The sequence below is a fragment of the Hoplias malabaricus genome, chromosome 8 (assembly GCF_029633855.1).
Source record: "Hoplias malabaricus isolate fHopMal1 chromosome 8, fHopMal1.hap1, whole genome shotgun sequence".
Taxonomy (NCBI): Eukaryota; Metazoa; Chordata; class Actinopteri; order Characiformes; family Erythrinidae; genus Hoplias; species Hoplias malabaricus.
The window spans coordinates 35,265,255-35,277,409 of record NC_089807.1 but is presented as its reverse complement, the minus strand read 5'-3'; the positions used below and the strand labels follow the sequence as shown (position 1 = coordinate 35,277,409).

The 12,155-nt window shown below is 37.6% G+C and overlaps 1 protein-coding gene across 30 annotated transcripts in view; it reads right to left on the bottom strand.

Annotated features, from left to right (window-relative positions):
* camk2g2 (calcium/calmodulin-dependent protein kinase (CaM kinase) II gamma 2) overlaps positions 1-12,155 on the bottom strand; it is an 88,197-nt gene that overhangs the window by 18,947 nt on the left and 57,095 nt on the right. For 15 of the 30 annotated variants that reach the window (XM_066678590.1, XM_066678558.1, XM_066678567.1 and 12 more), the window contains exons 8-14: positions 11,157-11,240; positions 10,976-11,070; positions 10,633-10,755; positions 10,300-10,383; positions 9,913-9,955; positions 9,545-9,607; positions 6,320-6,360 (exon numbers count right to left, since the gene is read on the bottom strand). In XM_066678590.1, coding sequence (XP_066534687.1) covers positions 6,320-6,360; positions 9,545-9,607; positions 9,913-9,955; positions 10,300-10,383; positions 10,633-10,755; positions 10,976-11,070; positions 11,157-11,240 — 533 coding nt within the window. Of the gene's footprint in view, positions 1-5,501; positions 5,535-6,319; positions 6,361-9,544; positions 9,608-9,912; positions 9,956-10,299; positions 10,384-10,632; positions 10,756-10,975; positions 11,071-11,156; positions 11,241-12,155 lie in introns of all 30 variants that reach the window. The other 15 variants (XM_066678564.1, XM_066678578.1, XM_066678568.1 and 12 more) reach the window with 3 other exon arrangements.

The following is a 12,155-nucleotide window of genomic DNA, read 5'->3' as shown; positions in this document are numbered from 1 at the left end:
GGACTCAACAGGTGAGATAATGTCTCTGACTTTACATCTACAAGATGGACCAACGAGGTAGGTGTGTCGACAGAGTCAACAGTGAATGAACACAGTGTTTAAAAACTTGAGCAGCACTGCTGTGTCTGATCCACTCATACCGGCGCAACACACACTAACACACACCCACGATGTTAGCATCACTGCTGGGTGGTGGAGAATGATCCACCACCCAAATCATACCTGCTCTGTGGTGGTTCTGACCAACAGTGTGAAACAGGGCTATGAAAATATGCAGAGAAACAGATGGATTACTGTCTGTAATTGCTGAACTAAAAAAACATGCTTCTTTATGGTCAGTGGATCTGATAAAATGGACAATAGGTGTAGATACAAGGTAGGTGTTCCCAATCTAGGGCTGCCCCGAATACCATTTTTTTGTGTTTCGGAGCTTCGGCCGGGATATTCGTCAAGTATTTGAATACTCTGAGAGCAGGGTGGTGTATATTGTTGTCATTAACAAAATGTTTATAATTTTGTATAATTGTAAATTGTTATATTGTCAAGGCTGAATACATGTGGAGTGGAGGATTGCCTTTATCGCCACATTTATCAAAAAAAAAAAAAAAAAAAAACAACGAATATCCGAATCTCAAAATTATAAACCGAATACCTACCCAACGAACAGATATCCGAATATTCAGGGCCAGCCCTATCCCAATCCAGTGATCGATGTGTGTAGAAGAGCAGTTTCAGAAAGTAAAAGCAAGTCAGCCATTAGCACAATATTGTTTTTTTGGCTGATTTGTGTTACCATTTGGGAGTCTGGCAGGTGCACTCAGACTATATTTGAATCCAATAACTATATCATATATATATATATATATATATATATATCAGCTATTGGTCAATTTGACTGTAAAGAAAATGCAAAATCAGCTACACATTCACAGCCGTGTACCTCTAATTTCATAAAGGTATATAAATAATTAATCCTTTCACAGGTTTGTAGATTTACAGATCAGATTAAGTAAAGGATGGTCATTCTCCTGTGTGGAAATATACTGGTACCTGCCAAGACAAAAAATTACTGCACATCATTTACATTTACAACCCTGTAGCTACCACATTATACCTGATGTCAAAATACATCGAAAGACAATGTCAAGATTTAAAAAAAACAATTCTACAGGTCCCTGGCAGTCCACTGGTGCATGCAGTGAAAGGCTTACTTAAACAGGTTGTTGCTTAAATAGTTTAGAATATATGGTTTCCCTTAAGGTAAAAACTAAAGAAAAGAGAGTGTGTTAAGGGAGTTAAGCAACAGTGTGTGTTTCTGTCTCAGCCCCAGTTGATTTAGAAGACAACTAGATTGTTTTGATTTGGGGTTTGGGGTGGCCGGCATTATTAGCCCAGAATATTATTACTATTATCACTACAATTTTATTTTATTTTATTATTACTACCCCTTTCCAAGAATATAAATAAAATTACAGATTTTGGGGATAATTTTAATTTTTATAATTCATATAAACCATCTATGTATGTGATACACCTCTTGGTAAAAGACAAACAGCAGAAAAACTGCCGAAAAATGCACATAATATGGACAGACAGAAGCATGCATCACTGCTCCAGATATTTTCTGAGTGTCCTTAAGATTCAAGTTAAAGTGGAGCACAAATGTTCTGTTCTTACAAAATAAATTAATTAAAAATAAAAATAATAAAATAAATAAAACAGTGCCTTTACAGATACTGTTTACAGATAAATGAGTATATTTACTTCTGAGATACTCATTCTCTCCTGTCATTCTTACCAAGAACTTGCAGACAAAGAAGGATGATTTATACAAAGAAACAGAAAACACTGTGAAGTTAAAGGGAAGTTAAAGAAAAACACTGCCTAGCTCTTAAAAGAAGAAAGAAAACAGACACACCAGACAATAAAATCAACAAAAACGCAATAAGAAATTATGCTAAAGACAGACAATTTTATGCAGACATGGAGAACTATATTATTTACTGACTGATTTTCTCTGTGACGTAGTTTTTTAATAACCCACTCAAATTGCGGTCTACAACCACACTTTCTGAAAAGGTTCAATAAATCTGAAAGAGGAAAGAGTCCTCATACTGAAGAATATGAGGGTTCTGAAATTTGATCCTCCCACCTTAGTCTGCGGTCAGAAATCCTGCCTCAAACCATGACAGAGAGAAATGTGCAAAAAATATGCTATGCATCTTTATATTATTTGCTTCAAATCCAAAGAGAGGAAATATTCCTTCAGTTTTGAGGAGGGAATAAGTTAAAAATACTTATCTTTGATCCGCTGTTCAACAATTGGACTACAAAGACCCATGCCTTAAGTATATGAATGATGCTGCCTGCAGTCTCTCCAGATTTAAAAAAAATTCACTTCAGCATACAATCACATTTCCAGAAAAGCTGGGACATATTGTAAAATGCAGGAATCTGAAAAAATCAAGTATCTATGAGGTGATAATTCTCATGAACCATTATTTAACTGACAAAAGCATAAAGAAACTATTTCTAATGTTTTCACTGACCGACTTGATTGTATTTTGCAAAAAAAAAAACAACAACATTCATCTTTACCACTGTGTTACATCACCTTTCCTATTGATTACACTTTTTTGACATTTAGGATGAGAATTAAACTTTTAACATTTGATGAGAATTAAAATTACTTAAGTTTGGGAGTGGAATTTTTCCCCAGTCTTTCTTATCGTGTGCTATCACCACTGTCTGATTCTCCTTTTTAAGAAACCAGACGGATGTAGACTGCAGACAGTGCAGCCAAACACATGCACACTGTGTCTATGAAGCCACGCTGATGCAGCAAATGCAAAATGAGAATTGGCATTGTCCTGCTATGATACCACGGATAACTCGATGAGGGCATATTGTCTTTCATAAATCTGTATATATACATCCACATCATGCCTTCACACATATTCATGTCAGCTTAGCCATAAGCAATGATGCACGTATAGCATCACTCTCACGAGAGGGAAAACAAATGTTAGGACCAAAATTCTTTGCATTGAGAAATGTTCTTTCTGAACGGTTGCCAATTTTCACACATTTGGCCCAAAGTGGTGAGCCATAACTCCTCTTTGCTAGGCACGACTGGGCCTTCAGTGGACGCTTCCTTTATATTTATGTTATATTGGTTTATATGAACTAAATACATAACACTCGGGTCAGTAAAACAATAGAGCTAATTTTAATTGTAGATTTGCCAGTTAAATATTTATGAGAATGAACAAATCATACATTCTTGGTATTACTGCATGTAAAATCTTGTTTTGGAAAGAGGATTGTAGTACTGTATGATACTGCAGTGGTCTCCAACTCTATGTCCCTGCAGTTTTCACCTTCAGCCCCAATCTAACCCACTTCTATCTCCTAAATCTCAAAACTCAAAAAGAGGGAATAATAAGATGGATCAGGCAGATGGGTCAATTACGGATGGAGCTGAAGATCAGGTTTGGTGACCACTGCTGTATGGTTCTGTGAGGGAACTCACTAAGCTGTGCTCAGTCAGTGTGATGGGGAGACAGCCAGCGGAGTGAACGTGTTGGTGTGTGCATATGTGAGTGTGTGTATGTGGTCAGGCTTGAACTCGTGCAGAAGAAGCAGGGAATGAGTGGTGTGTATTGTGAGAGATGACTTCACATGCATAGATAAGCCTGGCCTTGGCAAAACTTGGCCTAAATCATTGCAGACCAGAAATAAACTAGTTCCATGTATGCAGTTGTAGTCACTTCATGTTAAAGATAACAGACCATTCACATTCTTACAAAGCTAACGAAAAGTTAAATATACAAATTCTATTAATAATAGGAATGTCAGAAGACTTCAGTAGATACCATGTATATATATTGATCTTATAGGTGTATACAGTCTCTGAATTTCATTTTGCACAGATTAAACAGATTTCAATTCATATTTGGAGAACTAAAATGTAGTGTTATTTATTTATGTGTTGTATTGCTCACAGCAGTATGTTATTTCTGTCTCTGATTTTCACATGTAGGAATAAAAGTCACAGGAATTGACAGGAACTGTTGCCACAGCCTATTAACTGCAATCTACCAAAGACAGAAGAGCCCTCTTTTCAGAGGAATCAACCATAGTTCCATTTGGTAAATAAGCATGACAGGGCCAAAAAAAAAATAATAATAATAATAAAAATAATAATAATAATCATTATCATTATTATTATTATAATAAAAAGGTAAATAAAATAAGAATATGGAAAGGGCCTTTTATACTATTGCCCAGCCACGTCTGTCACAACCTAGAAAGCAATTTCCCACATAAAACAAAACAGAAATCCCCTCTTTCATAAGGGGTGGGCAGTGTGTGTATGTGTAAGTGTGGCTAAGACTATGTGTACTGCAGTTTATGGAGTTCTGTGGAAAAATGAACCAATAAATAAAAAATTAATAAAACTAATTTCCAATTGGAAAATTTTTCTCACTTGGATTGTGACCAATGTCAGAAATTCTAGAGAGGTATAATGCATTCGGCTAAGGAATAATGGAAGTGTGTTTCCTGTACGTACTCCCAATACATTTGGGATGAGAACACCAGTACCACAGTAATGCACTGTGGCTGAATGCAATCAAATCTCAAATCTCATTTTCATAATTTTCACAGCATTCTACCCACTTTTGGACATATATTACATATATGATATTTTCTTTGTTGTTTTTTTTAATGTGTGAAAAGCAGGGTAAAACTGCACCCATGAGCTGAGATTTAGAAAAGAAAAATCCACATAAATTACGTGTTGAAAGGAAATATAATGATGAGATGGTGACTCCTAAACAGAGTTTTGCAGGAAGCGCTCATGTTACAATTCCACAATCTAACCATTAAAGGGCCTGATATGTAGGATTACGGCTACTAAGCAGAAATTGCTTTAGATAACAGAGGGGAGGGCTGGAAAAGTGCTCACAGGCTTGGACACATGGCCAGTCTGTTTGGGGTCAAGGTGAGGGGCTCTGAGACGGGGAGAAAGACAAACCGCATCATGCTTGACCTTACTGCTAAAAGAGGCCCTAGGATGTACTGGTTGCAGCATGTAATGAGACAGCAATTTGTGAAAGGTCCACTAAGTAATAAAATTCAATTCAATTTCTCTAATGACACTCAGATATTATTGGCTGACAGCTACTGGATTGTTGTGAACAGGAAGCGAGAGCAAAACTCAACTTAGTGGACCTTGAAAGACAGTCTGATATGTGCACAGACACATGCTTGGGTGTGTATGTGTATAAAAACAAAAGGGTGGACACAGCTGTGGTGATGCTTAAACTGACAAGAGCTAATGAATGTCCACAACAGGACGACAAAAATTAATACATTAATTAATTTGTTTAAAAAGAAAAATAAGAACGAAATATTCCACACTAGAATTTCAACCAAGTAAAAGAGATACAACTACAGAGAGAGAGGAAAAGAGGGGAGAGACGTAGAACAGATCTCACCATCAAATAAACACTGGAGCTTGACTTCCTTTTCTGAACAGTGTGAAACATAGGAGGTAAAAAACAAGGTAGCACAGGAGCACAGGAAAAAAAAAAAAAAAAAAGAAAAGAAAAAAAAAAAAAAAACGAAGCCAATGAAAATAGAGATAGTAGAAAAAAGCTGCCGATTAGATCTTAGAGACAAAGCGGGGGAAAGGGGTACAACAGTCACAAAAAAATTCAGAGTGATGAGTGAAGGGGAAATTAAACAAAAAAAATAACAAAAAAGTTTAACAAGGTTATTTAATTGAATTTAGCTGAATTGTTATTTACCTTTCGAGACACATAGTTTTAAGCTCTAGTCAAATAATTATTCACTGCATGCACTGAGACTTGGACAGGGAAGAGTAGGTCTATCCACTTCAGTAGACTTACACCTGGTTAATTGTCCTAGCTCTGAGCGGTAAACAAATGAAAAACTGAACAAAGGAACAATCACAAAACTGCCCGACTTGTATTTCGTAAAGACTCCTTATTCTTTCATTTTTCAAGGTAAAGACCTTCAGATTATGGCAAAGCAGTCAGGAAATGAAACGTGCTTTAGGTTTATGTGAATTAAAAGCAGACTGCATAAAGCTGCACTAACAAGAATTTAAGAAGTGAATATAAACACAAAAATAAAAAATTTTAATAAAATTAAAGGTGAAAAAAAAACATTTCAACATAAATACTGGGAAAGAATCATGTACTTTTTTATGTCTCCTATTCTACATGTGCTTATATGTATGAGTGCGAGAGAGAGAGAATGAGAGAGAGATAGAGAGAGAGTTATATCTTACCTTCACTCCATCAGACTTTTTGTTCAGTAAACTTTTGCATGCTGAAAAACAAACAAACAAACAAACAAACAAAAACAGTTTATAGAATGTAATATGTAATGAACGTCAAAATGTAATGAATGTAAATGTCTATTAATCACAATAAAACATACTGTTGTAAAAAAAAAAAATACAGCAACAGAAAATCGCCTTCTACAGAAGAAATAGCAGAAATTTTGTCTCTAAATGGAAAGTCCATCAGACGGAAACTTTCCTGTTCCCTACCAGCACTGAGCCCAAAATCCTCCAGATCTGCAGTGAAATGAAGAACTTGATCTTCCACCAATCCACCAATGGGGCATTCTCTCCCTTTCTAATCCTACTGACCAAATATATTCTACATTGGCATGCATATAGCTTTCATATGTATATCACTCCTCTACTTTACCTGCATGCCCCTTTAAGACACACACATGCATGCTGTTACAGAAAGACAGGTACATGTGCACACAGAAAACACTGAATAACTGCAGACACACACAAAAAAACAAACAAAAACAAAAAAAACGACAGACAGTGTCCTGACAAACACACAAAAAAATGACAGATATTAATATTATAGCAGACTTCCCAACTTTTCTTGATCCTAAAATTCCCTTACCTTCCAATGTGCAAAAAAGTAGGAAGGAAGGCAAGAAAAAGAGGCTGAGATTAGAAGCAATCAGTAATTTTGTTTTGAAAAGGGGGGAAAATTAGAAAAAATTGGTAGTCAAAATAAATATATCATGCTTGGTCCATGCAGCAAGGTGGCTACTGCCTCTACATGCAGCTCTGGATAACACAAGCAGATGCCTTTACTGCCTCCAGTGCAATTGGAGTAATGCAAGACAATTGATTAACAAAAAGTGTTATTTTGAGTAATAACATAAAACAAGGTTGGGAGCTCTGGTCCTCTGATTCCCTGCACGGGCACCTTATTCACCTCTTGCAGTTCTTTACCATGTTTACAATCTTCCCCTGTAAATCATTATAATCTCAGATGTCTAGTCTACTCATTAGCTACAAGAAAAAAAGTGGTTGAAAAATCTTCCATTCATGTTCTATACTCATTAAAATCGTGTCTTAAAGCCATATTCTCAAATCAAACTTTTATTTTTATTTTCAGATGCTGCCCTGGAGATCCTTATTAGAAGTTAAAGTTCAAAATAATGTTCAAAGTTTTCAAAAAATAAAAAATAATAAAGATAAGCTTGCTAAATTACATGGTCACCTCCAGAGAACTTTTCACCACCAAGATATGAACAATAAATCAAGAGATACACCACCAGGCAATTTTCACACCTCCTCAGATTTCTGGAGCATCTAGGGAGTGTTAAATCATAACGCAGACAAAAAAAAGCAGAACCTAATGTCTGCACAGAATCCTATGCTGGATTCATTAAAACACACTCAGGCAGACTTTAGCCTCCAAACAACTGAACCAGAAGATATGCGTTTAGGATATAAGTGCAGGACTCAAAGGACTATTCCAATGCATGCACACACATATTCCTGGACACATGCTGAGCAATGAAACATGTCTGATCAAACATGTGTTAGCCCTATCAATAACTACCTGGTCAGTGTGTCCTACACAAATAAATACATATTTAATAATAATAATAAAAAAACCCATGCTGACAGAGTTGCAAAAACAGAAACATACATGAACTCTCATACACATTAATTTTAACATACACTTTCATCCTTTCTCTCCCAAACTGTACAAGCAACATGGCATTGCAATACACATCTGCATTCAAACCCACTTTCACACCAGTGCTCATGTGTGCTGTGGTATGATTCGCAAACAGGACTGAGGCCTGGGGAGTTGGTCACCGTAAGACACAGCATGATAACGAATTCAGCCAACAGCGCTCAAAGAAATTTACTCTCAACAGTGCACTGTGGCCTTACGGTGTCCCTGATCGACAGGTCAAAGCCTTTTAACTGGCCCTCCACCTTTACATCACCCTTCACCATCTTCACCAAGCCCATTCCTTCAAAGATATTAAGAAAGAATAATGCATTCTGGGGTCATATCTCCTACAATGACAACTGGTCTGCAGTAACAATATCTTTTAAAAAGTTTACATGGCCAAACTTGTTTAAAAGATGTTGCTGTGTCATGTAGGCTTTGGGTAAAATTAGGACTTGGCAGCAAATACAGGTCTTTTTGAGCCTAAGCTTGATCCAGTTCCATGAAGCAAGGAAGGCTTGTCCATAACAGGAATGACAAAGTGTGGGGACTCAATTCCACTTCAACCAATTCAGAATGTTTATTAATGTAAACATTTACATGAATTTCAATTGAGAAATATTTTACACTAACCCTGTAAACTGTAAGGAGACAGTTTTAATATGTATATACTATTAATTGATTTAATATGTATATTACTCTCATAATTACATTAAAGGCAACATCAACGATTCTGCGTAAACTGCAGTTCTCTGCTTTGTTTACGTTCATAAGCTCTGCTTCTTTTAAGTTAGAACAGTTTGTTTGAGGATCAAAACAACGTTGTTTGTACGTGGCTGATGTTTAAATTGTCTACGTTTTTATTCACCGCTTGAATTACCGCAGAAACTTTGTTTATAGCACTTTAAGTCTGCGTTTACTTTCATGCAAATAGCCAGCTCCAAATTTAGAGTCAGTTCCAATTTAAGTAATGAGAAAATAAGTCAATATTACCCATCTATGGAGCAATATCCTTATCTCGGTTTGTGCTTTCCAATGTTTGGTGTTCTCTCTCATTTCTAAACAACTCCAGATTGTGTTTCTCTGCCGTTAGCAGAGAAAGAGAGATGGAGGCAGCCTAGCATATCGAACCAAGACCATTTTTCAAGCCACGTACTGATACAGGGGCTTCGTAAAAACACATTCAAACAGGCAAACAGGCTGAAAAGCTAGCACACGGTGAGGGAACATCCTCGGAAGTTTATAAAAAAAAAATGTTTTGACTACAACAGTTAATGTTGCCTTTAAATAACAGTAACATAGTAAAATTCCTAGTGTTTGAAGCTATAAAATCTCACCTGAATTGCCTGACGTGGAATTAAACTGGCCCCAACACTAGTGTGTGTGTCTGTGGGAACATGTGCAGTGCAAGTGGGTGGGTGGGTAAGCAAGGGCAGGGCATTCTCCCGCGGGCCACACATGCGGGCAGAGCGAGTGTTAGAGGTGGACAGTGCCCTCTTCACACCTACCTTCCTGGGCCAGCGCAGCCGTGCTGGTGGTGGGGGCGGCGGGGCTGGTGTGCTGCCGGCCCACTATTGGACAAAGAAGCATGCTGTTGGGTGGGGCTAGTCTAAGAGGCCATAGCTCACCACACTTATGACAAGGTGAGTACACCCACATAACACAAAGCAACATCTAGCACAGCTCATGGAAGTCTACAGGGTGAGTAGCTAAAGCCAGTGAGACTGAGTCTTGAAGATCACTGCCAAATGAGCTTTAGACCTCTTTCTAAAAGTGATTAATGAAAGATATAAAGCACTATTTGTTATTCACAAAGGAATATTATGGCACTGTGATAAAATAAGCTGAAGTTATGACCAATTCTTCAGTCACTCACCAGAGAAATTTCTCGACACCAACATGGTGGTTAGAATGGCTCCCTGTGGATCACATGAAAGACACAAACTTAGATTTAGGTGCTAGGTAAAACTAGTAAATGTCGAATTACTTAATAAATAAATTGATAAAAAACTAAAATAACATTAATAATAATAATTATTCACAAAACTAAATGTGTAGATTTTTTAATTTCCTGAGTAAAAGATTCGGCGAGAGCTTTAGCATTGAACACAGAAGTTTTATTGGGTAAAAAAAATTGTGTTAAATACCTGCATGGGTTAACATGTCGATTTGACATGTGCTAAAAACTTTATATAATCCCTTACTGGCAACCTACAATACTGATAAAATGGCAATAGATATTTTCTAGATCTAAATATCATACCTTCAGTTTTCTCCTTGCATTGAACTTGCGCAGACACTCAACAGTCTCTTGACGGTGCATCATGGAAGCCACAGTGGAGCGTTGCTGTGTAAGATAAAGAAAAGGCAGATCTCAGGTGAAACAATGGCCTTGCCCAGATTTAACAGATAGGCTCGGCCATGACAAACAAGGGATAAACTGGCAGTGAATCAATCAAGGCTGCTCCATTGCATTTGAATGATCTAAACAGTAAGCAGAATAACAGGTACTGAAAGACGTAAAAGTGTAAGTGCTTTTTGTAAACATGAAAATTCCAGTCTTTTAGCACATGAAGCTAAGAACTGAGCCACTTACGCAGACCCACGGGTGCTTGAGGGCCTGGTCAGCAGTGATCCTCTTCGCTGGGTTGATGGTCAGCATCTGGTTGATAAGGTTTTTGGCCTCTGGGGTAACAGTGTCCCACTCTGGAGAAGGGAACTGAGAAAAGAAGACGGAACGGAATTAAAGATAAAAATCTATTAACACCAGCTTCCAGTGAAAGTTAAGAAGTTATTTTTACTTCTCCTGTAAAGGTTATATTTCAGAGATTGGTGTTTTTTTTTTGGACAGCGACAACATTTTTCTCTCGCTCTTGTATTCTCTCTCTCTTTGATTATAAAAGACACCAACAAGACCAATTAAGAATCGGAGCACTCACATCATAGGCTCCTGCCTTGATCTGTTGATACAGTTTGTGCTGGTCCTCATCCCAGAAGGGAGGATAGCCCACCAGAAGGATATAAAGAATCACCCCTGTGCACACACAAACTGGGTTACCGAGGGCACAAGTGAACTTTATCACAGGCCAAAGAAAACATATATAAGCCCAGAAGACGCACCACAGGCCCAGATATCCACAGGTTTTCCATAGGGGTCCTTCCTTAGAACCTCAGGAGAGAGATATCCAGGAGTGCCTGCAAAACCTGCAAAGGGAAAAATACAATCCTAATGCATTTAAAACAGTCAAGAATCGATCAATCAATCAATAAATAAACAAATAAAACTCCAAAGCTTATTTCATTAAAATCACCTGAAGGTTGTAAAAGTACACAAACTAAAAAAAATCTTTGGAATATCTTTTTGCACGGTAAATGCCGAAAGTGTCCTACTAACTAATTAATTAATAGTAAACACTCATTTTAACATGAACCCACTGCTGAAAAAGGCATTCAACACTGTACAGCAGCTGGACATGAGCATATTTCACAAGCCCACTGTAAAGTGTAGATCAGAGGGACAAAAACAGACTCCACTTTTCACTGTAGCATTAGATGTGATGTATGAGTCAGAGAGGCACTATCCAGAATTAAACATCCAACATCAGTAACTGACAAACGCTTACAGAGAATTTTCCAGCATCTAGTGTAAAGCGTTTCCAGAAGAGCAAAGAGTTTCCTGGGAACTAACATTTGGACATGCAGTGCATGACAGCTAAACTCTATTATCATCACTATATACACTGGAGACAAAACTTACTGAGTGACTGGGGTGTCAGTGATAGCCCTTCTCCACCAAACGAACTCTGGTTCTTAAACTGGTTCCATTTGGGCTTTCCACAAACTAGCATGAATTTACACCAGTTTTCGTGGAACCGAGCATACGTCACATAATACGTCATCAAAAGAGGGTGTTGCACAATGGCAGTAAACGGAAGTGAAAAGTGCTCCTTGCTCCTGTACAACTAGACGTTCCCAGAGATATTGTCACAGCCCATGCTGAAAAACCTACTATTCTTTGGTTCCCACTGCACACGAACCTTTCGGGTTTCCGAGACCTATTTTTGTTGGTGGAAATGCGCCAACAAAATGGTTCAAACTTAGGTTCGCGAACCGGAACGG